This window comes from Cinclus cinclus, chromosome 13 (assembly GCF_963662255.1).
Source record: "Cinclus cinclus chromosome 13, bCinCin1.1, whole genome shotgun sequence".
Lineage (NCBI taxonomy): Eukaryota > Metazoa > Chordata > Aves > Passeriformes > Cinclidae > Cinclus > Cinclus cinclus.
The window spans coordinates 11,393,970-11,421,817 of record NC_085058.1 but is presented as its reverse complement, the minus strand read 5'-3'; the positions used below and the strand labels follow the sequence as shown (position 1 = coordinate 11,421,817).

The 27,848-nt window shown below is 38.1% G+C and overlaps 1 protein-coding gene across 1 annotated transcript; it reads left to right on the top strand.

The window, feature by feature from the left end:
* On the top strand, positions 1-27,773 carry SECISBP2L (SECIS binding protein 2 like). The gene is given in 21 exon segments (XM_062501097.1): positions 1-114; positions 9,021-9,199; positions 9,755-10,079; positions 10,202-10,337; positions 10,730-10,959; positions 11,053-11,077; positions 11,808-11,923; positions 13,700-13,831; positions 14,326-14,409; positions 15,218-15,385; positions 15,538-15,679; positions 17,271-17,297; positions 17,300-17,353; positions 17,356-17,385; positions 17,388-17,437; positions 18,520-18,652; positions 19,631-19,793; positions 20,539-20,759; positions 21,404-21,558; positions 22,038-22,257; positions 23,232-27,773. Coding segments are annotated over 21 exon segments (3,282 nt in total). The 5' UTR covers positions 1-96; the 3' UTR covers positions 23,906-27,773.
* The last annotated feature ends 75 nt before the right edge of the window (positions 27,774-27,848 follow it).

Sequence of the window (27,848 nt, the reverse complement as noted above, 5' to 3'; positions counted from 1 at the left end):
GTGTGCGGAGCGCGGCGGGGGAAGCAGCGCCATGGGGGAGGCGGCCTGGGCCCTCCGCCACCCTCATTAGAGCCGCCGCCCGGCACAGCGGGAGCCATGGACAAAGCGGACAAGGTGCGAAGGGACCGCGAGCAGCCGCGGCGGGAGGGGCGGCGGTGAGGACGGGGAGCGGAGCGGAGCGGGCCCGGCTGTGTCGGGCCCGGCTGTGTCAGTCCCGGCAGGGCCATCGGCAGCGGCCGAGCCACGGGCAGCGCACGGCGGGGCGGGGCGGGGCGCGGCTCGCGGCCTGCGGGGCGGGGGCGGCCGTGAGGGACCACCGGGACCGGCCCAGCGGAGAGCGGCCCTCGGGGGGTGCAGCCGGGGCGTTCTCCGGGCTGGAAGCGCGAACTCGGTGTGTGCCCCCTCTCCGGGCGGGAGGCGTCAGGCCGCGCCCGGCCCGGCTGCCCGGGGGAACCGAGAACCCGGGAGCGGCTTCCCTGGGCATTCCAAGGGAATTCAAAACTCGGTTCTGTTCCTTCAGGCTTTGTTTCAAGCTCGGAGAAGTATTGCAGTTCGTGACATTTAGTTGAAGCCTGCCTGGTCACTAGTAGAGACTTGGTTTCTTGAAAAAGAAACAGATTTCCTTGAGAACTTGGCAACACAATTGAGGTGTCACTCCTGTCGAAATCCTGTAAATGTCACGGGTTGATGTTTTCGGTGATGGGACACAGCTGATGGTCTCCTCATAGCTGAGTGGGTGTACCTCACTAATTCTACAGGTCGCTGTACTTTTTTCTTCCGTATTAAACTTGGCTTTGCGAGGTAATCAGTTAGCATTATTCTTAAGAGCTTTTGAAGTGTAGGTATGAAGAAACGGAAGCAGACATTTTTGAATATGTGTAATTTGTTACAGCTGTGTAATAAAACATTTCATCATGAGGAGGTAGTTCTAAAAGATGTATCTGAAATGAATGATGTCATCTGTTAGAGCCCGGTATTACTTCTAAGCTTCTGTTTTAGCTGAATGTGTTGGAAATTGGTGATTTACAGCTCTTTGTTTCCTAGTTTTCAGCTTTGGCATCTCCAGGGGTTCTAATAGTAGGGTTAAGGAATAAAATAACACAGGTTCCTGTAGCAAAGTCGATAATGACTAATAATGCACGCTCTAAAGATACACTGCTTTTCATTCTGTTTTTGTATCTAAGGAAGTTTGTGAACAGTGTCTATTATTACAGTATGGCTCCTCCCACTGTGGCTTTCTGGTGTGATAATGATTTTAAATTTTCTAAATGCTTTTATTTGCCTTCGTGTAGAAAACCTGATCTTATTGTGTAAAATTTACAGTAGTCCAATCTGTAGTACTTTTTGCTTTAAAATCTCAGATTTTGGTGTGATTTTTCCCCCCCACCCCTCCCCTTTGTTTCATGTGTAATTAGTACTCCAGTACACTTGTGAAATATTTATTCCTTGTTGCTTGAGCTCTTCAGTACTGGAGGTTCACACACGTGTCCTTATCAAACCATTCTTTTTTCATTTGTCAAAATAGTTCATGAAAACAGAGAGTTATGTTATTTACAGTATAAAGTGTTGCCTCTGAGTGATTGTCTTAATTAAGTGCAGTATTTAAACTTGAAGATGTGGTTAAGCTCTGAAGCAGGAATCATCTTGTTTATTATGTTTGCAGCATATCTGGTCCTGTTGGTTCCTTATCCCCTAGTAAGGCTTCTAGGCAGACAAATAATTAATACCTGATGAGTTTCTAAAATGATTCAACAATCTTGTTGCTTTTGTCTGCTTGTTATACAGTAGCATCTTGATTAGGAGACTGCTGGATGCTTTGGGTTTGACCCTTTTGTGCTGTAAGAATTGAATGTAATCATTGTTACCAGTGTAAGTGTTTGGTAAGGTTGCATCAGTTTTGGGAGCCATTTCATTTTTTCTGTATTTGTGCTCCTTTCTGGGCCTGTACTGCATGCCATGTGATAAAAGAATATTAAAGCCTACAAATGTGTGTTAGCAGTACTCATTCTCTCCTTCCTTTCCCTCAGAATGCTCTCTCAGGCACAGTATAGTAACTGTATAGTTACTGTTTATAGAAGTAACTACTGTGGAATTGAGTATGGGCAGCTAGGACTATTGTACTGTGTTAGCATGGTGTTTCAAGATTAAAGGAAGATCACAAATGCTTTTGATGGGTAAACAGAGGTTTGTGGTGTTGGCTTAGTGAATCAGTGTGAGATTTCTTGTCACAAGATCATTTGGACACCTAATTGATAAAAAAATGCTGCTTTTGGATTGCCTTTAAGGTTTCTGTTACCCAGATTCTAGTATGACTTGTTATAATTTGCTCAATGATATTTTGGCAGCTGATATAGATGAAGTCAGAATAAAGCTGCTTAAAAACAATTGTTTTATGATAGGAGTAGTTGTAATTTTTGTAGTGGGTGTGTAAGTTTACTTCTGTCTATACCAGAACAAAATTGTTCATTAAAAAGTGTATGGGTTTCAGTAGTTAAGTGTAGATTATTTTCCTACAAGAGAGAAAGAGCATCATCTGCTGAGTTTTCTGTTTAAGCAGAATATGATAGAAAACTAAAGAGAAGTAACTTCCCCTTTGAAAAGTATTGCTGTGCAGTTTGATTTTTCTCAGTCTTATACTTTTGTCTTGCCCTGTGATTAAGACAGTTGGTTCCTTAGTACAGTTGAGAAATCAGGTGAAGTTGCAAAATCAGTGACCTGTGTTTTGTTTTAGTATTGCTTAAAGATAGCCTGTTCTACTTGCCTCTGCTGTTCTTGACCACTCAACAGGTGGCCTGATAACATGGTTGCCATAGGAGTAGATCTAGATCAGTGCTTTGTGCTCTTTTATCCTGTCCACTTTCCTTCAGTGTTTCTTACCCATGGCAGATTTTTCAGCTGAGGCAAACTGGGAAATGTCTGGTTTCCTGTATTGTTTGCACATTGCTTTCTTTTGAATCCGGAAAGTGTGGAACAGTTTTGGATTTTGTGAGTTTAGTATTGTCTTATTTTAGAATTCACGCTGGTGAATGTAAATGTTACTGATGTGATTGCATGAATATCTTAACTGTTTGAGCACAAAATTATTTATCACTGACTAGTTTGTGGAGATGAGGAAACATTTACATAAGTAGTTTCGATTAATCCTTTTAGCACACTGTCTACAAAACACTCAAATATTACTACTTCATTTAGAGAGCATGAGTTTAGAAGTTTGTACTGTTAAATGCTGTAAGGTAGGTAAGTGAAGAGGATCATTCTGGTAGGTTTGGTTTTTTTTTTTTTTGTCTTTGGACAAGCTTTGTGTAAGTATTAAATTTTAGTTTCCTCCTTCTTTTTCTTAGCGTGTGAAAGGGAAGAGAATTATGCACGATTCCCTCTTTATGAGCTGAGGGAAAAGGGAAAGACTCACTTCACAGTGTATTTGCTTTAAGTGCTGTGTTGAAATGACTATGTTAAATGTAAATAGGGAAGATTAAATTTTGTGCTTGGTTAAATGAAGGCCAGGCCTGCTGCTGGTGTTTCCAGTTGGACTGCATATTTACCATTCCCAAGGTATCTGCCACTTAGAAGCAACTAATTATAGAAACAATGACTTCCATATTTGTAAAGTTTATCTTAAAATAGATGAACTGTGACTTGCCTTACTACTAACATGACGTTTAAATAATGAAATCCAGAATTCAGAAACAGGATTCTTTTTCTTAAAAGAAAAAAAAATACAAAAGTTTGACCTATGTTTTTATTTTACTTTGGGATGAGGCTTCTTGTTTCCAGACTTTGAGTCAGTAAAACAGCTTATTTTATTATAGCCCTCTGAGATGTGGCATGTGTGGTCTATTTTCTCACCCTGTAAATGGTGAGATTGATATCTAAGCCTTCTCCTCTGAGAGCAGGATGACAGAGATCCTATTTAATGGAAAATGCTGAGTGACATTAGGCTACAATGAACAAAAACTTTTCTAAGATTAAATGTACAGTGCTATAACTATAGGACAAAGTTTACCAGTCTGTTCCTGCTTGTGCCATCTTCTGTCTTTGCAGCTGTTGATGACTACAGTAGCTTTTATATAGGAAACAAAGGAGCTCTTCAGTATATATGTTGTCTTGAAGGACTTGTAATTGTTGGACTGAAATATGTAATGAGCTACTGCAAAACGTTTTGTAAATTGAAACTAGGGGTGTCTACAAAAGAGGCTTCTGTCTAAATCTTGGTTTCTTTTGAAGGGGTGTGGTTCCATTAATAGGCAGCTGATTGAAAATCTGATGTTTCAGCATGATTTAAATTTATATTTAGAATTGAGTTTGGTTATCAAAGGTTGATTTCAATAAAGCTTTGTTTGGTTTTGTGATATGAAAGGTTGAACAAACATGAAAAAGTTTGCAGTCAAAAATGAGTTCATTCTTGCAGTATTTTCAGTGTTTGCTTTTAGATGGCGTGATCAAACCACATATTTTGTATTAAGGTCTGATCCTGCATTTACTGATGGCTGTGGCAAAGTGCTAATTTTCTTCAGAGGATGCAGGCTAAAATAAATCTCAATACTGTGAGAACAATTAAAGCATAAGCTTGTATCACAAGTGCTCTGTTGTAAGGATTAGGGAAAGTGTAGCAGCCTTCTCCCAAATCTTTCTTGTCTGGTTACAAGCCAGTGGCATGATCAGTCCTGTTAGTGCTGTTTGTGTGCACTTGGCACTCTGTGTGTGGGTGAAATCTCGGAGGAATTGTGTTCACGTATATTTGCATGCATGTTGTTTTATGCATTTTCTTGTTTGCTTCTGAAACAAAAAGGAGCTTGTCTTGTATTCTGGAGTTTACTTCATTTGTTATTGGTTGCATTTTCCACTGAGTCTTAAGTATGTCAGTATTTAAAAAACCAAACCCACCACCAAACTGCTTCATTGGCATTGTTGTTTGTGTAGCTCACCAAAGGAGCCTTTCCTGTTAGAAGAAATAACAAGTTTCAGTAAGAGATATCTTCTGCTTGTCCAGTATTTATCAAAAAGAGGAGGTACTGCTGTCTATCTTCACAAGCATTTCCTCCTAGCTGAGAAATCTATAGTCCTGAAAAGATATGCTAGGATAACTTTGGACCAATTACTTAGCATTGCTCCTTTGTTTCCCTCACGTGTCCAGTGAAACCACTGGCCATCTGTGAAATGTGCTGAGATGTCTGGAGAATCACCCTGGAGAGTTAATTCTGTAGATATTTTGGTTTGGTTAGCAGTCTGACCTGACTTAGTATATTTGTTTCCACTTTTTGCTTTAAGTTTGGTAAGTTTATCTTCCCTCATCTGAAGATACAGCATGTGTCTTGAACTTGAAGTATTTTTGGAAGACTGCTCTGAGGAAGCAATATATTGAAGTTAATTTAGTTTAGTTGGTAATACACTTGAGCTGCCTTTCTGTTTTCTACCCCAAAGTGAAAAAGGGGCCTTGTTGTCTAATGAAATGTCTAAGTTATGTGAGGATTGGATGTATTTTGCTTGCAGAATGATTTTGAAACACCTGTACTGAGGTTTGATGTTGCTGTTTTGATGAGTTGGTGTATATATGTGTGTATGCATTACAGAAGAGAATGCAAAATCTGAAAACAGAAGTTTGCCCTAAATCCTTTGCCAAAACAAATTTCTTGAAAGGATTAAAAAATCCCAACCTTCATAACCAACCAAACCTGTAAGTGCAGACTAAACTGCGCAAGAGAAGTCTTTAAGGTATAATGCATGTAAGAGGTATGTGAAATTCAGTTTTGATTCCCTTAAGTAACAGACACTCCCCAAGTTCTGTAAACAAAAAAAGGATTTAACTTTCAAATGCACTCATATGTGTTTATGATTACAAGATCTGCTGTATCTTTATTTTACCATTACAGGTAAGCTAAACTTGTTTTGAGCTGTACAGAAAATGATAATTAATTATATCAGGCAATTGCTCTGTCATAGTCATAGTAATCATAACCTGTATAAGAGACTGAGCAACAGGAAAGGAAGAATTAAAGCTGTCTTTCTAGTTTGGGCATCTCTGAATTGTTTGAACCTAATAATATAAGTTGAACCTAATAATAAAACCAAGAAGAATAATGTGAATTATCATAAAATTACATTATATGAGTGTTGAGTCTTGTGGGGGTTTTTTAATAAACTTAAAACAAACAAACAGAAATCCCACCATACCCTTTTTTGCTGGACAGATTTAAATAAGTCAAATTTTATCCAATTCACTTTGGATGTAAAAGTAAGGTAGGGCTTATCTTTGAGAATTGACAAGAAATATTTTGCTATGGCAGCCTTGCAGGTGGGAATCACTCGCTTCCTGCTTGGATCAGTTACAGCTCTGTATTTAATATCTGATGTGAAAGGTTGTTCTCTCATAATCCTAATATGTGATATTCTAATAAGTGATGATGTACTATGTCACAAAAATAATTTGTCATGAGACCATTCTGCAAGAGACTTGTCAATAAGGAATGGTTTTTGTATTTTTGTGTAAATCTCCTAAATAAAGGAAAGACAAGAGACAGACACGTAGGAAAGATCCTTAAAATAGGAAATCTGGTCCCAGCATGAATGACAAATAGAACGTTTTGACTATTTTCTGAGCCAGTACTAGAGTTTATTTTTAGTATCTTGGCTAAAGTTCACTTGGCATGTTGTGGTAGGTTAATGACTGGCAGGTTAGGAATAGTTGAGAGTTTTCAGTGTTTCCTTAGGAATACCACATTTATGAAGTACTCATTCTAGTTTTACTCCTGTGTGTCCTTTGGATGAAGCACCCTTGGTGTGTTCCTTCAGTGTTTTGGCTGCTCAGTGGGTTAGAGCAGGGTGCTAATGATGCTGAGGTGGTGGGTTCAATCCCCACATAGGCCGTTCACTGAATAGCTGGACTCGATGATCCTTGTGGGTCTCTTCCAACTCAGAATCATCTCTGATCTAGTTTTGTAGGCCAGCCCATAAGTGAATCTATTCTTAAGCAAATATTTTTGCCTCACAGTCTTGAAATAGCATAAAAAAACCTCTTAGCTTTCAGGGAGGGATTTCAGTGTTGGTATTTCTGGTACTTATTATGTGTTCACTGTACATAAACACTTGAAAAAAAAAGTCTTTCTTGTGTTGAGGGGAATGCCTTGGAACTTTGGAGAGACGTTGGCGAGTCACGAGGCAGCTGAGGGTTGTGCCTGAGGCCAGAGAGGAAGCTCTGGGTAGTGCCAGGTTTGATGGGTATTGCACAAGTTCAGTGCTGCTGAAGCAGCTGTCCCACAGCTTTTCCTCTGAATGGAACTTCAGGAATTAGAAGAGTTACTGTAGAAGAAAGGAGTGTTCACCCTCTACTAATGATAAAGAAATGCATTTAATTGATATGAAGATGATTGTTCTGCTGTAATGCAGACCTTGTTGTAGAGCAGGAGTGATATTTCTGTGTCTGTGCTTATAGGATCAGGCTGCCCTGCACTGAGCCAAATCTTAAAAATCGTTTGGTTCCATACATCTGCCATGGGCAGGGACACCTTCCACTATACCAGGTTGCTCCAAGCTCTATCCAAGCTGGCCTTGAGCACTTCTTGGGGTGGGACATCCTTCCATATATTATATTCCATCTATATCTATGTTTATGTCTATATATAGCCATAAGCATTTTCAGAACAGTCATTGCAAAATACTTTCCTGCCAAGAACAGTGTATCCTGTCAGTTTGAAATACATACTTTTTTTATTGGGACAGCTGTATTTTTAAGAATTTTTGGACTTGCCCTTCCCACCTCTTCCACTCTGATGCTGCTGAACCAGTATGGGATCTTACTTTAGTGGAATTAGTTTTGGGGACTTGGATATTCAGATATTATGTGGGAAGGCTGTCCCTGGATGGATTGTGGATGTGACACAGAGCAAAGGCATGGAGTGAGAAGTGTGTGGTAGGTGTGGGTCTACTTGCCATGGTGCCTCCAGAGCTCCCATTTAACTGTTTCAGCTCACATGGGTGCTCTGGAGGTAGGAGCAAGGATAGAAGACTGTCCTCAGTAAACCTTTAGGATTTTGTTTTTCTACTATAAGAGCATGTACTCACACAGTTTGCGTTACCTTTGAGATTATTTTGTAGGCACATTGAGGGGAAAAAATGTCTGGAGTCCTTGTCTGCTTTAGAAGGAATCTTAGGATTTGGTACTCCATGAGGTAGTAATGTGAGACATGCATAATTAAGATGAAATCTTTGTACAAAAAAAAGAGATTATTTTCATTTGAATGTAAGTTATAGTGGAATATAGAATTTAAGGTTTCTTTAGTTCTGCAGTTGTCTTACTTGAATACAGCATTTTTCATTGTTTAGTGTAAGATGATGTACAAATCCAAAAATGTGAGCAAAAACCATCTTAAACTAAGGATACCTTCAGGACTGGGGAGAGACTTTTCTTTGAAAGCACTAAAACTCATTTCTAAGCCTTCTTCATGACAACCTTTAATCATAATCTTAACACTTTAAAGTATGTTCAAGTTGTGCAGATAGAATGTGTGGGGAGGGTTCTTCTGTGGTGCGTCATCTCTTAGCAGTTAAACTATGGATTAGTGCTGAAAAATCTCTTATAATTGCCTAGAAACATGGTCAGTTTTGTAGAGCAGGCCAGGGATTACTGCATCTTCCATATGTTGGTTTCATTTCTGAAAGCCTACACAAGTGTGCTCCACATACAGTGCTAATTTGGTTTTGTTCCGTGCCCCAACTTATATATCCTCTGCAAGATCTGAGCTTCAGTCCTTTTTAAATTAATTAGTGTTTGCATTGCACTTGTAAAGGTCAACACAAATGCTAAATGTTGGTGTTCTGGATTATACCCTGCATTGGTTGGAAAGATGCAAATAAGCACTTGCCAACTGTTTTCCACCTCTCTTGGTTTTTACTGCAGAAATCTTGCAGCCTTGTCATCCATTTGCCTGCTGTTCATGGTGCTTTGCATACAACTTTATGAATGTAAATTTTCCCAAGCAATTTATGATTGCAATTAATGAAGATGTTCTTTCTTGTCTCTTAAGAATGTCAAGCTGTCAGCTGAAGTAGAACCATTTATTCCTCAGAAGAAGGGTCCAGAAACACTAATGATCCCAATGGCACTTCCTAACGACAGTGGAGGAATTAATGGCATGGAACCAACTCCAATCCCTAGCTACCTGATCACTTGCTATCCATTTGTACAAGAAAATCAATCCAACAGGTAATAAGTGGTTGTGATCTTCACGGAAGATAATCTGTTTTTAAATGAGTTGAAACCTCTAGGCTTTGGAGGAGGTAGTGACTGTAGGCTGTATATTGAGTATTTTTGTTCACTATGTTTCGCCCTTCATGTATGAGGAAGAAGTTTCTCTGTCCTCAGTCTTTTACCTATTTCCTTCCCTTTGCTTTTCTCCATTCATATTCTTTGTTGCCTTTTTTTCCTGGCTATGAAGGTCTGGTACAAATCCCTCCTGAAGTCACCTGCTGTGCTCTTGGATCTTCTAGGGCAATCAGGAGGTTTTTTTGTCTGAATCTCAGATGCTTCTCTGAATGAAACAAAGCTTTGGGTGTCCAGCTTGGGTCCTGCTGTGGTGAAACATGCAGTATTGTGTATAGCTGTTTCCAGTTTTCTTCACATAACTAGTTAAAATATGTTGAGTCTAGGAACTTATTATAACAGAACTGTTGTTTTTGAAGGGGCTGTGATAAAGGTCTGAATTTTCTTTGAGAGGGGGAGGACTTACTGAGCAGTTTTCTTTCTTTTTTTTTTTTTTAGACAGTTCCCATTGTATAACAGTGACATCAGATGGCAGCAACCCAGCCCAAATCCTGCAGGTCCATACCTTGCTTATCCTATAATATCTGCACAGCCACCTGTTTCTACAGAATACACTTACTATCAGCTGATGCCAGCACCATGTGCTCAGGTCATGGGTTTCTATCATCCTTTCCCTACGCCCTATCCTGCACCCTTTCAAACAGCAAATGCTGTAAGTACAGTGACTGCAGAATGCACCGAGCGTCCCAGCCCATCAGGCCAGATCTTTCCATTGTCCACTCAGCGGAGCAGAAGCAGTAACAGGGGACCAGTCATTCAAAAAGTAAGTCTGCTTTTGATTAGGGGAAGTAGAATTGTGTAAAGAAAATGTCTTTGCACAGGAAGCACGTATCTCAATTTTTGTCAACTTTTTTTTTTTTTGTGCGTGGCAATGTTTGAAAACAGCAACAGCAGTTACAGATGCACATAAAAAATAAACGCCCTCCAGTGAAAAATGTTGCCACTCAGAAGGAGACCAGCTCATCGGGTCCTGAGAACAGATCAAAGATTGTTTTGTTGGTTGATGCATCACAGCAAACAGGTAATTTTTTTTTTAATTTCTGTGTGTATGAAATTACTAGAACAACATGTCAGTTGCCATCATTTTAGAAAAGAGAGTGGACCTGATTTAGATGCAGCTTTTAAGAGATGCCTTTGCAGCTCAAAGGGATAATGAAGAAAAGATACTGATGGTTGCAGGTGGCTACTGAGTATGTTGCCTTGTAATGTTGCAGTGACATGGTACTCCTGCAGGGGCTTTGCTAACTCCTGAAGGAGTTGGTTGTCAATAGCAGTTGGACCAAGACATAATTTAAATTCAATGGTGGTTTAATGCAAAGACTGGCTTTTAAAATTTGTTTTTATGTTGTGTAGCTTTTTTGTGTCTCTTATCAATTCCAGCACAAGTAATTTTATTTTTATTGTTTCTTGCAGACTTTCCTTCAGATATAGCCAATAAGTCACTTTCTGAGAGCGCCCCCACGATGCTTTGGAAGTCAAAAGGCAGGCGCAGGAGAACCTCTCACCCTGCTGCAGAGTCCTCCAGTGAACAGGGAGCAAGTGAGGCAGACATTGACAGTGACAGTGGCTATTGTAGTCCTAAGCATGGCAACAACCAGGCTGCAGCTATGGCTTCAAGAAATACAGATTCTTGTGCAATGAATGTATGTAAGCATAACTGAGTAACTTAGCTATATTTGTAGCCTACGGACTACTGAAAATTACTGAAATTGCTATTTTTTTTTTTTCCTTTTCAGGTTGTAGAACCATCAGTAAATACAAGTAAGTATTGTCTTGACTGGTCAGCTGTTAAAAATTTGGCTGGGTTGCATTTGTATTTTTGCTTTATATACATCTTGATGTACTTCAGCATGCTGCTCTAAATGGTCAGATACTTCTGAGGATGTATCGTGACTGTGATTTCCAATCCCTCTGCTAAAACACCTGTAACTTGCTGAATGAGCAAGTGTATAGCTATCACTAATAATTTATTAACAGCTGCCTTTCTTTAATGGGTTAAAAGAACCCTAGAGACTCCAGTGGAAGTGTTCAGACAAAGCTGTGCTCTTGTTTTGTTTGTCCTCAGACTTGCTTCCTTCCCCTTCTGGGCTGCAGTTCATACCTGGATAGTAACAGAGCCAAGGAGTTCTCATTCTCTATTTCAGAAGCTTTACATATACCATGAACAAATAGTTTGATTAGTGTGGTAGTAGTAGGTAATGCCAGGGACTGCTGTTTATGACTGAATGGAAATTGCTGTGGATGTGAACCTGAGATTTCCTTTCTTACTGCTTTGTGGTGATCAGTTCTTGGCAGCTTGAATGCTCCATGAAGGTGACTCTGCCAACATCTGAGAATAGCTACGGAAGCAAGTGTTGTCATAGGAGAATTAGACTTTCTCCAAAAACTTTATTTGTATCAGGATTGTGTTCCTGGCTCTAGTGGCATATGAATCATTATGGTGTGTTCCGGATACTAATTCAGTTTTTCATAGATGGCACTTCTCTTTCAGCTGGTATGGGTTGGACTAATGTAAATTCCCAAGCAACTCAAAAAAAACCTTGGATTGAAAAAACTCCAACCTTTTCTAGAGGTGGAAGGCAAGCTGAGCAAAGAAATAATCCACAGGTATGCTGTCAGTGGTTCTCAGTTGAAGTATTTGGGGCCTTTTATAATATGGGAAAATAATTTTATAATTCCCTCCAAATTCCTTAACATACAAAAAATATTTAATGGAAACAGTGTGGGAACTCAACCTTAAAGTCTAGTTGCTCATTTGTACATTTTTAACTGGTATGCTTTTTGAGCTAGCTCTGTATCATATATATACATATATATATGTGTATGATTTAATGTCCTTGACAGTCTTCTGCCTATAGCCTGTGCTTTATATGTATCTACCTAGGAAGAACGTTGCATATATAAAGCAACCTGTGAAATGATGATAGGCAGAGTGTGGATGTGGAAAAGTTAGTTCAGTTTTTGACCCATTCACACATCAGAAGAAAAAGAATTCTGATGTGATTGTGAACTAGAATCCTGTGTTCTCACTCCTGTTGTCTGCAGAACTTTCTTTTTTAAAATTTGCAGTAGCATATCATTTTAAAAACATTTTTTTTTCTTTCCTAATAGCTTGAAATTCTTCTGTGCTAAAGTTTGAATATCTTTCTGTGAGACTTCCCTCAAGTGGGACAGGATTTCTGTAATTAGTATGTGAGGAGAAAGGAGAAGGTGGCCTTCCTAATTGTGAGAGATTTGGGCAGGTGGTCCAGAGGGGTACAAAGAAGGCTGCAACATTTGCCTTTGTTTAAATGTAGGTTTTGCTTGAACTCTGTTATTGCAGACAAGAAATCTGAGCTCCTAGTGGGAGCTCTGTATGAATGTGCCTGTTTGTGCAAACATCTGTGAGCTAGCTTAGCCTGTTCACATTTTTAGATGGAATTGTTAAATTGTCTTGAATCTTCCTGTTTGGTAACTGTGGGTTTATTATAGAAAGAAGCTTGTAGATGCTTGTATCTGGCAGTGTAGTAGTTCTGAATCTTTTTATAACCTGTTTTCAAATCAGAGGCTTTAGAAGCCACTATTGTTAGTTTATGGCATTGGGAGAGTAGGAGGAACCAGACTTTCTTTCATCCACTCACAGTTTAGACTCTAAATCTGGCAGTTATTTTAGATATTTAAAAGCAAAGCTGGCACAAAAATTTTAAATGAGGTTGTCTCAGCCGAATTCATTGTACCTCAAAGAAGAATGGTCCTAGAGAATATTTAATGTAGAAACTAAGTTGGTATGAGGTCTGTAGGAAATTTTCTTGAGAAGTAGGTAAGTATAAATGTGAAATTCGTCATCCACTGGTTTTTACCCGCCAGTCTTGCACATGGGTTTCCACCAACCTGTCACATAATAAACAGAAGATTGCTTATGCCCTATGCTGCTGTCTCTGGCCTTTAGAGAACTATGTGTATGTGTATTGTCATAAAAAAGGTTGAAAAGGCAGTAACTGCGTGTGGAATAATTATGTAGTGAGAGAAAGTTCTTTGGAGTGATTGTGGTTACAGACAGTTCCTCAGGGTTCATGGCTGTTAGTCACCAGCAGCTCCTGAGTTTCTTCATGTTTGACTAAAAGAAACCTTTTTATTTAAGTTAAAAATTTGAAGTTTAATTGTCTTGAGGGGGAGCAATAAGCTGATGCTGTCTGTAGAATTTTTGTGCAGGCTTTAAAGAAAATGACTACCAAAAACCCACCAGAAAGTCCTCACAAAAGAAATTCAGAACACCAAAGCACAATTTATCCTCTAAAAACATACCTAGTTGCTAATTAGCAGGCATGAGAACTTTATGTGCATGCACTTACATAGCTTAAAAAATTGAAATCGCAAAATGTCAATCACGTTTGTTTTTTTCAGTCTGGTTTCAGATGCAGAGACCACAGCACATCTTCAGAAAGAATGCAGAGTTTGCAGAAACGACACGAAAAGCCTTTAGCTACAAGCCAGGCGAGCAGAGCAGAGCAGAGTCCTGAACCTCTGTATTTTGAGGTACTCTTGTATGAAAACTCTTTCCACATAGCAGCAATGCCAGCTGTGTGTGGAATAAGTGATGTTCCCAATGGGAAGTTCATCTGGTTCCAAGAGGTGTACACTCAAGATCTAATTTATTAGATGATCCTTTTATTGTGTACAGAAAGACTTGTATTTGGGTGTTGTGGAAAGTGGCTCTGTGGTTGACAAATAAGCAGCCTTCAAGTAACTTTTTCTGTTGATTTGTGAATATAAATTAGCATGTTCACGGGTTTTCCCCCTCTAATTGTAATAGGATTTTTTATTGTGTGTAAAAAAGAAAATTTGTATTTAAAAAAATGCTATTTGGATACAGAAATGCTTCCCTAATTTTATTTTCTATTAGAGTCACTTAATCCCTTCTAGTTTATGTGGTACTTAGGGATTCAATTTGTTTTTCTACCTTAAGCAGTCCATGCTTCTCAAGTGACTTTGTTTCCATCCTTTTTATTCTTAATTTGTATATTATTTAGGATGAAGATGAGTTTCCAGAGCTAAATAGTGACAATGGCAGCAGCAAAAGTAGTAGCATCCAGCAAAAGATTTCACCCAAAGTGGTAAGTCATTATTTTCTTTTGCAAAGCATTGTCTTTTGAGACTGTTCAGTTTGTGTTACTTTTTTATGAATCTCTGCTGCAAGATTTACATTGCTGAAATTGTGGCAATCTTAGGGTGTTTGTTACCAGCCTTGGATGCTAAAGAAATACCAATTAAAATAAGTGGTGCAGGGAACCCATATTAGAAAAAAAACTTCAGGTTTTTTCCCTGCTAATGAGATTGTGAGATACGTGTTACAGACACTCAGCATCACAGACTGTCCCAGGCTGGGGCTACTACATCATGATGCTTTCATGCAGACATCTCTTAAATTATTAAATCTGCAAATATGTAGTAATGGTGTCATACAAATGCTAGTTTGTGTCATTTCTTTAATTTCAAACTGCATCTTCTTTAAGGCTGTGGAAGCAGTTGTTGGAAAGGTACTTTTATTAGTGTGTGATCTACTTAAATATTTTGTTGCAGAACTGTGCCTGTAGATTGCTTAATATATTTGGCTACTTTCCAGGAAAGTCAAGTCCTGTGTGAAATCTTGGGGAGGGGGAAATTCTTTTTTTAGAAATCAGACTGGAAAGCCTTCTGAAGCCATAATTGGAGCTAAATAGAGTAGCTTTCCCATGCAAAAATGCAATACAAATAAGTTTTGTTAACTGGCTTATTAACTTGTGTCATCTAGCTGTAATTAATTAGGATTAATCAAAGCCTTAGGTGATTTGATTTCTGAAGTAGTGCATATTTGGTGGTCTGGAGAGAAAGATCTTTTTTAATTGTGGGGTGGTTTTTTTTGCATTTTGTTTAAAATTCTAGTTGGATGACTTACCAGAGAATTCTCCAATCAATATAGTCCAAACTCCAATTCCCATTACAACCTCTGTACCGAAGCGTGCAAAAAGTCAGAAGAAGAAGGCCTTGGCTGCAGCACTTGCAACAGCTCAAGAGTATTCAGAGATAAGCATGGAACAGAAAAAACTTCAAGTGTGTAGCACCCTACCCACCCCCTGCACTTGGTCAAGGGGAGGATCAGTAACCTGTTGCTCCTCTTGCTCTCTAATAGCAGTAATCTCTTTGTAAAGACTGTTGGAGGCACCATTTCTCTGTATTCATTGGATATGGTGTTCCTGTTGCAGGAGGCTTTATCAAAAGCAGCTGGAAAGAAGAGCAAGACCCCTGTTCAGTTAGATTTGGGTGACATGTTAGCAGCTCTTGAAAAGCAGCAGCAAGCAATGAAAGCTCGTCAGATCACCAACACCAGGCCTCTCTCATACACAGGTATTTCTAATGTGCCTGACAATGCCTAAATACATTTTGTTGCCAAAGTGAGTGTGATTGATCTGAGCATCTGAAATGCTTTTCTTTCTGTCAAGTTTTAGCTTTTGAATATAAGCGTGATAAAAACCTGGGAAAATGTTTTTAATGGATTTCTCAATAAACTACCTGTGCTATCCTCCTCTGAACTGCAGTACTCAATGGTGAAAATCCATACAGAACTGAGGCTAAAGGTCTTTTAGAAAAACCTGCTATTCAAAACTCAGGAATTGTGCCCTGAGAGTAATTCAGTGCTGAGATGAATATGTGAAAGGAACATCTACTAAAGATATTACAAAATACTCTTTGAAAGAGAGGATACCTGTAACTGTGGTATGGAGGTGTATGCTTTTAGAATGTTCTTCCCATTTCTGCTATTTATGGTTCAAGGCTTTCTCAAATCAAATTTGTTTGTTAAACTGTCCATTGTTTCTGCCTTATGCTTTTACCATCCATAATGTCCAATGGCAATGAATTGTAACCTTATTACATCCAGTGTAGAAAAACTTTTCTTCCTGGTGTGTTTTTATGGGATGGAGGTCAGTAATGGGTTTTTTTTTGTGCCCTAACTAAAAACTTTGTTAGCTTTCATGGCTTTTGTATTACAATGACTGAGCAATCACTTCCTTCTTTCCTCTTCTCATTCTTAGATGTCTATCAGATCTCTGAAGAGTCCTGTCTATTTGGTTATTTAATTCTGGAAGTATCTCAGAAAATCCATATTACTTTTTATGTATCTTCTGTATAGTTTTACTGTATCCGTTTAAAAATAAGATCAGACATACACAGAATATTAGGTTATAGTTCTGTCATGAATGTATGCAATGGCTTAATTATGCTTTTTTGCTATGCCTGTATCAGCACAACATTAAATTAACTTTTTTAATAGCTGCTGCCAAATGCAGAGTTGACATTTTTGTAATGACGTCTTATAACCTCGCTAGTCTGATTCCTAAGCTCTTGTTTGTAGCCTGGCGTCCATCATTATGCACATAGTTACCATTTTTCTTCTGGTGTGTTGGTTCCTTTACCTGCTTTGAGTTTCAGCAGTGTTCAAACATTAATTCAAGTTGGCAAGGTTATATCAAACAAAGCTCAGCAAAGATCTGTTGGCATTTCCATTGGAGACAGCACTTGTTTTATTCTTTCTGGCAAAAGATCCACTTAACTACATGCTGCACTCTCATCTGTTTTGTCCTGTCAACTATTCAAGTCTTTAACAACTTAAAATCAATGTTTGGATGAATATTTTCGATTTATCTTACCATAATTATCTAACTAAAAAGCTACATGTAGTCATTTGAGAGAGACCCCTTAGCATTTATTAAAATAATTCCTGGAATCCACAATTTCCTAAAACATGAGGCTAAGTTGAAGAAAGCTTAAAACCATCTGAAGCAACAATATCTGATGATGTAATTTTCCTGTCATTATGAACTGCTTTTTTTCCAAGGAAGGAAAATCTGCTTAGAAAATTCATCAGTAGAAATTCTGAAAACTGTTGAAATAAAGCTGACATGTCTTTTGGTGAAACTAATATCTATCTTGTATTTAGTTGGCAGTGCTGCTCCCTTTCATACCAAAGATCTGCCAGCAGGAAGTCCTTAACAAAGGGACAGCCATCTATGGGTTGCCTTAATCTTTGGATTCGACTGCCCCAAAAGTGAAAAGAGAAAAGAGAGAGAGATTGCGAAACTGAAACGCCCTACAGCACTTAAAAAGGTAAATGTGCCAACCTTGGAGTGTTTTGACCCACACTCATACTTCAAAAATAATGAGAAGAAAACATGTTTTCTTAGTTGAGGACTAGTTCCCATGAGCATAGGACAAGGGTGTTAGGAGCTTCTGCCTCCTGTTCCTGCTAAACTGGCGCCCTCTCCTTTGGATCAAGACATGTAACATAACTTTTGTATCTGCATAATCAGTGGAAGTTAATAAAAATGTATCTCAATACAGATTGCAAGGGTGTTTTCTTTTTTTAACTACAGGCACTAGGACATACGGGAAAGCTTCCATAGTTTTTCATGTGGCTGATTCCTAGTCTCTGGTGAAATGTAGTATGCTAACCTTAGGTTTTCCTCCTCATTTTTGTAGAGATGGGTAAAGAACTTGAAGCAAATTCACAGTTTTTGAGTAAACTTAGAAATAATTAATTGCTTGTATATAATCTATATTGATGCAGTCATAAATTAGGCATGTGCAGAAGGAATAGAGTGTATATATGGAGATCAGAAGGTGAAATATAAAAAAGTGAGCCCTAAAAATGCAGGCCTTCTTCTGACCTGCCTGTGACCTAACTTAGAGGAATTCACCTGTTCAGCAAAGTTGTCTCAACTCTTTGTTGTCAAGGCTCTTATGTTGTTGCTGTTAAGCATGATAGTAATGCCAGTATATCCATGGCTACTTACCTTTGCACTTTCTTTTATAGAAAAGGATTGTTTTTATTGAGGTGCTTCATAAAGATGGCTAGGATGCCTGCATAAGATATTCTTTTACAGGCATGGGGATGAATTGTTAATAAATGACTATTATGTGCCAGAAAGGAAGGTATGAAAGTAAAATACTGAAAGTACTATTTATGTAGAAGTGTGTGATTATTGAGTCTACCATCTGTAAAATGCTGCAGTGAAATACTCTTTGAGATCGAAGAGGAAACTGAAATGTTTCTAGGGTTTCCATCTTGGCATGAGTAGGAAGGTTCAGAACAACTCACTTAACTTCGTGTTATGTTCAGTGAAAGGGATGTTATTCTTTACAGGTATCACTAATTTCAAGATGTTCACAGCTGTTGGTTTTGTTTCTAGATTATTTTGAAAGAGAGAGAAGAGAAGAAAGGCCGTTTATCAGCTGACCACAGCCTTCTGGGTTCTGATGAACAGAAAGAGGCTCATTTCAACTTGTCTGCTGACCAGTCTCAGGAGCTGGCCTCTCAGGAGGGTTGGTCTCCATCTCTAGATGCCCATCACTCCCCCTCAGCTGCACTCATCTGCTTATTTTCATATTTTGTCTTTCTCTTATTATGCCATACAATTTATTGATTTATCTTTTAGCTTTTTTTTGACTTTATGAAATACTAGCAGTTGAAACACTCCTCTGAAATGCCTTGCCTGTCCCTCAGTTGTGGAAGGCTCAGTACACTGTGGGTTCCCAGTACATGTTCTCCATCTAGCATTTACCTCAAGTGGGTGTTCCTACCACACATCTGAGTTAATAGTATCTTTGAGCAAGCAATATGTGACCTCTTGTCAACCATGCCATTTTGATCACAGTACTTTTTAATGATGAATGTACCAAAGGTTTTCCAGGTATGGAAATTGCAAACTGTAAATAGGATTTTCCAGTTTGTTGAACGTGTCAGTCAGCTGCAATGTCTGGATTGTCAATTTTCAGCAGCAGCCCTGAGCAACTCCAGGGAATTTTCCATGTCTTCAACATGTTTGGGGCAGTGTGAATGGGGGAAGGAGGTGTCTGTCAGGACTCAGCATGTCTGTCAGCATTCTTTACAACTTTTTCTCCTGAATTACCTGTCTGACTAGAGTGGGAAAATCCTAGACATTCTAGGAATAAGTTAGTTGAGTATTGTATATGTATAAGTAGTAAGGAATTATTGGGAGGAGTAATAGCATTTAGACTTTTTTTTTCTTCTGTTTTATTGTTTTTCCAAAGTAAGCTCAAGATTTTTTAATGAATATTAAAATGTTGCTCATTTATCCAGTCCATGCTGAATGGTGGATATGTGTTCCATTTTTCTGCCCTTTCTCCTACCCCTCCAGAAGGGGAGGGAAGAAATATGCTTAGTGTTTTCAAAAAGTAATTTGGACAAAGTAAGGGAGCTATAACACAAGAAGCATGGTTCTGTTTCTTTTACATAAAAACTATATTTGTGTTTTATAATGTTTTAAAATTGCCTTTCAGAAACTGGCCTGAGTATGCCTAGTGATACTTCACTTTCTCCAGCAAGTCAGAATTCTCCATACTGCATGACCCCAGTGTCACAGGGTTCACCTGCTAGTTCTGGAATAGGCAGTCCAATGGCATCTTCTGCAATAACCAAAATTCACAGCAAGAGATTCAGAGAGTAAGACTTCTGCTTTATTAATATAAATTCAAGGCTTGCACTTCTTTCACCCTTGTGTTTCAAGTGTGGGTAGATTTAGTAGACTTAAGAGCTTATGTTCATTAAGCTTCCCTTTCAGAAATAGAAGGCTCTGCAAGTATTTTTATTTTTTTTTGCCCCCTAAGTGGATCACTTGTGTTTGCACACAAATGTGTGTATATATGTAAACACACTCACTTGAGACTTTGGTTGCCACAGCAAATAAGCAAGGTGGGAGTATTCTCTGAAAAAATATTTTTTGAAGGAAGGCTGTGTATGCTTTGGATGGGAAAGGAAGGCATACTTAAGAATGCTTAAAATACTGTAATAGTACCTCTTAATGTGTCAGGGCTTTTTTATTAATGTATCTTTATGATGTACTAAATTAAGAAGAAAATTGCTTCAGGCACTTCTTGCAGTATTGGTTTGTACTTTTGATTTTAATACTTTTTTGATTGGCTTCTTGAAGTAAGGGATATTACTACAAATGCAAATGTTTTAAGAATGTGTTTTTAACTTAGTTCGCAATCTGATTTCTAAGTCGTCTTAATGACTTCAGTAATTTTACTAAAATACTTTATTTACTATTTTATTTACTAAAAATAGTAATTTTACTTCTTCAGAACAATTTTTTTTTAGTTGCAAAAAGGCTGGGTGAAACTTTGGTTATGCTAATATTTGTGAAGTAGCAATGCTGACACTTGTCAATATTGTTTTGAATTGACAGATACTGTAACCAAGTTCTAAGTAAAGAAATAGATGAGTGTGTGACTCTCCTATTGCAAGAGCTTGTCAGCTTCCAGGAACGGATTTACCAGAAGGATCCCACGAGAGCTAAAGCAAGGAGAAGACTCGTTATGGGGTTGCGTGAGGTTACGAAGCACATGAAACTAAACAAGATCAAGTGTGTAATTATATCCCCCAACTGTGAAAAAATTCAGTCAAAAGGTATAAATCATAAAAATAAGTGGTGCATTTGGCTCTCTTCAGTTTTCTTGTGCTGATTAAATGTGTTAATTAGCAAGGTTAGAAGCATTTGTTACTATGCCTGTTATAACATTTCCAGACTCCAAGTGGGTAATGCCATTCCACATTTATTCTTTTCTGCTCCATTCTGTAAGGAACTCATTCATGAGGGGTGAAAAGCTTAAAGAAAAATAGATATTGCAGAATTGAAGTTTACTCTGTGTTACTTCATCTTGTGTTCATATAAATACACTGAGCTCTGTGTATGGTTTTGAGGAAGATTCCATGAGAGGGATGTGAACTGGTTAGTTAGCCAACCAAGACATTTTGCCAACAACCAGAAATATAAACAGAGGCTTCCTGAGACTGGAGAATAGCTCTGCTTAAGAGAAGACCTGTGAAACTCTGGTTTGTGTGCAGGACTGATAGAGAATACAGAATATCACCTTCATTTGTGCTCATTCACTGCACTTGAAATGTATTGTGTGTTATCTTCTGGGACATAGGAGCTGCTGATATGTGTATTGAAATTTTACTAATTGCAGTTTAAGTGGGTTAGAGGGTTGTATCATGCCATATGGTGACTTCAAATGACTAGATACCTATTTAAAATTGTTTTTTTCAAGGTGGACTAGATGAGGCTCTATATAATGTAATAGCCATGGCACGGGAACAAGAAATTCCATTTGTCTTTGCTCTTGGCCGCAAGGCTCTTGGCCGCTGTGTGAACAAGCTGGTTCCTGTTAGTGTTGTGGGTATCTTCAACTACTCAGGTGCTGAGGTGAGTCCTTCCAATCACATAGTTGGCTGGAGTAAAAACAATTAAGTTCCTTGTAGTAAAGAATTGATTTGGTATGGAGGCACAACTAATACACTTTTGATAATAAACCTGATCCCATCTATATTATGGTGTCTTTTCGCTGAAATTCTGTTTTTATGGTACTGAAAGACTGTGCTGAAACACTTTGGTCACAACATCTCATTGTAGCTTTTAAAAAGGGTTAAACTGTAATCTGAACTTCTCTGGAAGGCTTAAGAATGTAAGAGGAACAGTATCCTAAAGTATGTCCTCAAAGTTGCATAAACCTTGGAGTGGTGTTTTTATTATGTAATACAGAGAAGAACTAATTCTTAGTTAAGGTTGAGGTATTTGGTGTTAATCTTGAGGCTCATATGTGGTATACCTTGGACTGAAATGAATAATCTAAAGTGAAAACTGTTAGTAAGAATTGCTGCTGATAAAACTGCCTTTATACTTAGGATCTGTTTAATAAGTTGGTATCCCTGACTGAAGAGGCCAGGAAAGCCTACAGGGACATGGTGGCTGCAATGGAACAGGAACAGGCAGAAGAAGCCTTGAAGAATGTCAAGAAGGCCCCACATCACATGGGTCATTCTCGTAACCCTTCTGCAGCAAGTGCTATCTCATTCTGTAGTGTTATTTCTGAACCCATATCTGAGGTCAATGAAAAAGAGTATGGTAAGTAGGTTAATTAAAGCTTACCTTTGTAGATAGAAGCTGGGGTTTTCCAAATGCTGTTTGTTGTGAAATGTAGATAAAGATGCAATCCTTTTTCCTAATTTACGGTATTCTACAATATCCAGAGGTAAGAAAAGATCAGTTAGTCTTCAGTTAATTTCATAAGTAATTTTTTCTCTGAACTCTGTAGAAAATAATTTCTAATCCTCAGTAGTATTATAGATATCTAACATCAGTGGATGTGGCTTTTCCAGTTTTATTGACCTGTTTGAAAACTGATAGCACAGAATTGATCATATGAATGAGAACGGATAACAGCAGGAACTAAAATGTGAGGTCTCTGAAAATAGCTTACATTTTTAAACTTGAGATGCAAGTAAATGATTCTACTGTGAGCAAAAGGCAAGTTCATTTATCCAGTTGCTGAAGCCCAGATGAAAAGGAATATTAGAGGGAGACTACTTGTTAGAAGTCAAAAGCTGCCTTTTTTATGGTCTGAGAGTGAATTAGAGAATGCTATCCTTTTAGTGAATTATTCTGTGGTATTTTGAATTCATTTCAGGAGTTAAATATTTTATCAGAAATCCTTAAATGAATGACTTAAGTTGGTGGCAACTTTCTTGCTTAAATTAGTTGGTGGCAATTTTCTTCTTTAAATTTATATTTGAAAGTAACTTCTTTGACTATTTGTGCCAAATTTGATGTTTACACAGGAAACTAAGTGGCACAAACTTTCAACTTTGTAATGTGGGCTTGAGTACTGTAAAAACCCAGAGTTATTCATGGCTCTTTTTGTTGTCTCTCCTCTTCCCTTCTTCCTCTTTTTTTCTACTAGAATTTTTTCTAGAAAGCATAGAATAATGTTACTATTATTTGCACATTTTGCTATATTGGCTGTTATTGCATGCTCAGGAGAAATATTTTTATATACAAGGAATTAATGTTTCCTACTCAAACTTCTTCCAAATTTGTAGAAACAAACTGGAGAAATATGGTGGAAACATCTGATGGGTTAGAGACCTCTGAAAATGAGAGAGAATCCATGTGCAAGGCTGCAGTACAGGAAAAAGCTGGTAATGGCCAAATGGAAAAAATCACTCTTAATAAACAACCACTTCTGGCTACAACTGGCACTACCTCAGCAACAAATCACGGAAAATCCACCCCAGGTGACAAAGATGAGGTGAAACCAGATGACAATCTGGAATGGGCCTCACAGCAGAGTACAGAAACGGGATCCCTGGATGGCAGCTGCCGAGACCTTCTGAATTCCTCCATGACCAGTACCACCAGTACTCTTGTGCCAGGAATGCTGGAAGAGGAGGAGGAAGAGGAAGAGGATGATGATGAGGATTATGCCCATGAACCAATTTCTGTAGAAGTTCAGCTTAATAGCAGAATTGAATCTTGGGTTTCAGAGACCCAGAGAACTATGGAGACGCTGCAGCTTGGGAAGACCCTTAGTGGTGCTGAAGAAGACAATGCAGAACAAAGTGAAGAGGAAGAAATAGAGACTTCAGAGCAGGCTGATCCCATCACTGATGGGGAGGAATGGACAAATGATAAGCATGCAAGTAACACTCAACATAAACCCACCATCTGCAGCTCTTTGAATAAAGAGCACACAGATACCATCTATATGCCGTAAAAATAAGCAGGAACTCAGGAACTTCTTAGAAATTATATTAAAACTAACTGTTGTAAAGGTTGCAGCCATTATTCCATATGCTTCATCTCAACATTTTGCACTGTTAAACATTTAATAAGTGTATTTAATTCACAACAATATTTTTGTAGCTGTCTGTTACTACTTTGATTTGAAAACTATCTTAGCTCTTAATCAGTATTGATTTCCCAGATTAGAAACTACATGGAAAAATTGTCAGTAAGCATTAATTTGATCTTTTGTGAAAAGAAACATCTTGTAACTGACCAGTTTTAAGTAGAATTCTTTCAAGTTGTGACTCTTAAGCATATTTTCAAACAGGTAACCTGCATTAACACTGAGAAATTACCAGCAATTCTTGTTGGTGGTATGGTGTTACACTAGGCCTGTCAGTGTATTTGGCCATGACTTTCTAGTTCTATGTGGAAATAAAAGGAGAATTTTGATTCTGTTTCATGAAAAGCTAGAAAAAGCCATTTGCAATCTTAATGAGAATTAAACAGTAGAGAAATTGTGGGTGATTCTTGTGCTAAGATTGATACAGCTTTTGAGTTGATGTTGGTGAATGCATCATTAAAAAGCTGTTGATAACTGAGATGGTTACAATAAGCTATAATAACTTTGATTCCAGAAAAACTTTAAACTAGAGGGATGTAGTTAGTGTTTTGCAGGTTTTCTTTACAAGGTAGAAATATTGCATTAAAAAAAAAAAAAAACAGGAAAGAAAACAAAATTTCCCCATTCTCTCTGCAGTTGCTGTCTGCCAAACCATGCTAAGTGACTCATTAACCATAATCTCTATTCAGGGCTTTCAGTAAACTGATGACTTCCTCTCTCTCCTGTCATTTACCTCAGGAATGCTGTTTTGCATATTGTATTCTGCATAATACTGCAAAAAGCAGGAATAATCCTTTAACAGCAAGTGTGAATGATGTGGCTATCTCTGCATTCACCTGCATGCTGTGATCCTGGCCAGGATGCATCCTGCTGAAAACGTGACCTCTGTCTCTTCTTGCAGTTGAAACAGCTTTAGGAGCTGACCTCTAGATAGAGAAGAAAGTAGTTATTCCAGGAAATGAGGAAGTGCCCTGTAGTTGGGGGAAATACTTCAGTGATGTAAAGGTAAAAAGAAACAAAAATATGCCTTCCCTGAAACATACTGGTTGCTAGAGAATTGCTCCATGGCCTGTTCCAAATACTGAAGTGAAATGCATTAACTGATGATGAATTTGTTTCAGACTGAAGGGTGGAGTGTGTGTCTAAAACTTTGCACGTCAGGAGTCTGTTTTCCATCTTTGTCTGGTATTGGCAAAGGATATACTGAAACTGCCAGCAGCGGGAGCTTCACTACAAGAGTAGCCAAAGAGTAACTCACGTGAATAACACTTTCTTAGCAAACATGTTTCTTTCAATCTCACTTCCTTTTTCTTGATCACTTGTATCAAAATGCATGAAAAGCCTCTGGGTAGGCTGAAAACCACAGGAAACTGAAGTTAGCTGAGTTGGGTGTTCAGTCCACACTTAGGAACATGGGACCAATGTTTATAGCAGTAGTGATGCTGGTGTTTTAAGTTGCACTGGGAAAATAAAGACTCCAAGTTTAGAAGTCATCTAGCCCTGGGTTTGTGGATGCTAATGAGAATAATACAAACTGTGTATTTTGTAAATAATGCTTTGATTGCTATAGGCATAGCAAATGCTATGTAGATAAGCAGTGTAGAGAGCTGCTATGACAACTGGCTGTTGTGTCACGTTCTTAGCTCCTTAGTGTAATCTTCCTAGGTTAGAACAGGCGTTTCATAGGAAAACAAAGACTAAGGAATGATGCCTCCTGAATGTTAAACCTTTTACTGTCCCTATGGCAGATTTCTACTGTCTGTATGTTTAAAGAGTTTTTGCTTTAGGACATGACAGGTGTTTGAACTGCTGACAAGCAAAACTTGCCCTTGGATGTGTGAGCACATCTCTGCACAGGTGAGATCAGTGCATACACTGAGGGCAAAACTTTGCCAGAACATCAAAAAAAAAAAAAAAAAAAAGGTGTTTGTAGTTCCTCCTTTTGCTTTTTCAGTGCCAGTGATTCAAATAACTTTTGATCTTGAAGTATTAACATCAAAGGCGTATCTTTTTATATGTCTTTTCTGAACTTGGACTGTCCTTTTAAAATTTTCTGACATTTATATCAAAGAAGTCTTGTAATATTCAGCCCACTATTTAACTGCAATTTTGCTACAAGTTTGATAGAGTTCTTGAAAGTGATACAGCACTTAGAATTATCTGTTTGCCAGCAAATAAGGAACTAGTCTCTTTTTAAAATGTGGCAGATCACCCTTAGGGGAGCAAACTGAAATTGAATAAAGAAAACTGGGTTTAGTGCTTCCTTTTTGATAAGCTGGGAATAAGCAATAACTCTAAGAATGAAATTGCAATTCCTTTGGGAGTGATCCATTTGCATCGGAAATTAGGGAAGTTCCTTGCCACTTGAAGCACTTAAGGAGAGTATCTCACTGTGGTAATTTTGGTTCTGTTATCAACAATTTAAGAAGAAAGCATACAAATGTTCTACAATACCATGTCTTTTTTAAAAAAGTAGTTGAATTTCTATTTCAGTGTAAAAGTGTGCAGTTTATACAGGTTGTTACTGTCCCCATGAAAAGATGTTTCTGTAGTTATAGGTGTATAGATATTTTTGTTGTGAAAATAATTATTCGGGAAACAAATCTACTTTTCTTAAGGCATTGTTTATAGAAATTATTTCACCACTTACTTTATCTGGTAAAAATAATGTATCTGTGGTAGGGATAGGGATCTTTAAAACTGATAGAGGTGGCTATGTATACAACTTATTTATATAAATACTTTTAAGTATCTCTGTCAGTAATAAAAAATGGATTACAAATCTATAAAAGGGAAATATTCTGAAGAATTTCTGTCCTTACTTGGACCAAGTAGCAATGTCTGATTAAGGCTAAGGCCCTGATCCTGCTCACACATACTTTGGAGTGTTAGTGCCACTGGCTTAGATTAGTGACCTGTTTATCTGCTTAAGTTGTGTGCAGGCTGTTGTAGGATTGGAGCTAAACAGTGACAGAGGGTATTGACCTGTGTTTTAAAAATCCATTATAGAAAATGTTCAGTAATGCACTTGTTGGTGTTCTTCTGGTAAAGCTAAGAGGTGTCTCTATGGGTGGGTGGGAGCTTACACAATGTGGTTCTGTTGAGTTCTTTAACACAAGCTTAAATTTTAATAATGTTACTTTAAATATGTATGTAAAAAAGTATTATTGTTTGAAAAGCTGCTGTTGCTAAAACTGTCATTAAGTATTTCTTGTGAAGTTGTGCCAACGAATGAAACTGTTCAATTGATTTCAGTGTCAGCCATTTTAATATTAGACATGGCAATTTGTTAACAAAACCCAGCAGAAACAAGCCATAGAAACCTGGAACACAGGGGCTTTCTACTCACTCTGCCACATGCAAGGAAACATGAGAATGTCTAACCCAAAACTTCCTCACCAGTGAATGGTAATGCTGAAAGTAGAAACCCAGTTGGCACAGCCCACGTTCTAAATGTTCATAAATAGTTCATATAATTTACTTTTTAAATAGATTCTAATAAGAAAAGCTGTTTAATCTTTAATGTCTTAAAAATTATAGTAATATTTAGGTTAAAGCAGTAGAAAAACCATTATAAAATACAATATGAAGGGGTTTGTTCCATTTCTTTTTTGCTGTATGAAGGATAACTGTTCTGTCTACCGTACTTTTTGGAGTAATAACAGCTTTTTTGCACTATGTAAATACTAGTGGGGATTCTTCCATAACTAATAAAAATGATTGTAGAAATTTATGGCTTTATTACAGTGCTGTGTTTGTTCACGACTCTTTGGTGCTGAGTTGATCAGCAAGGGCAGCCCTGGTGCTG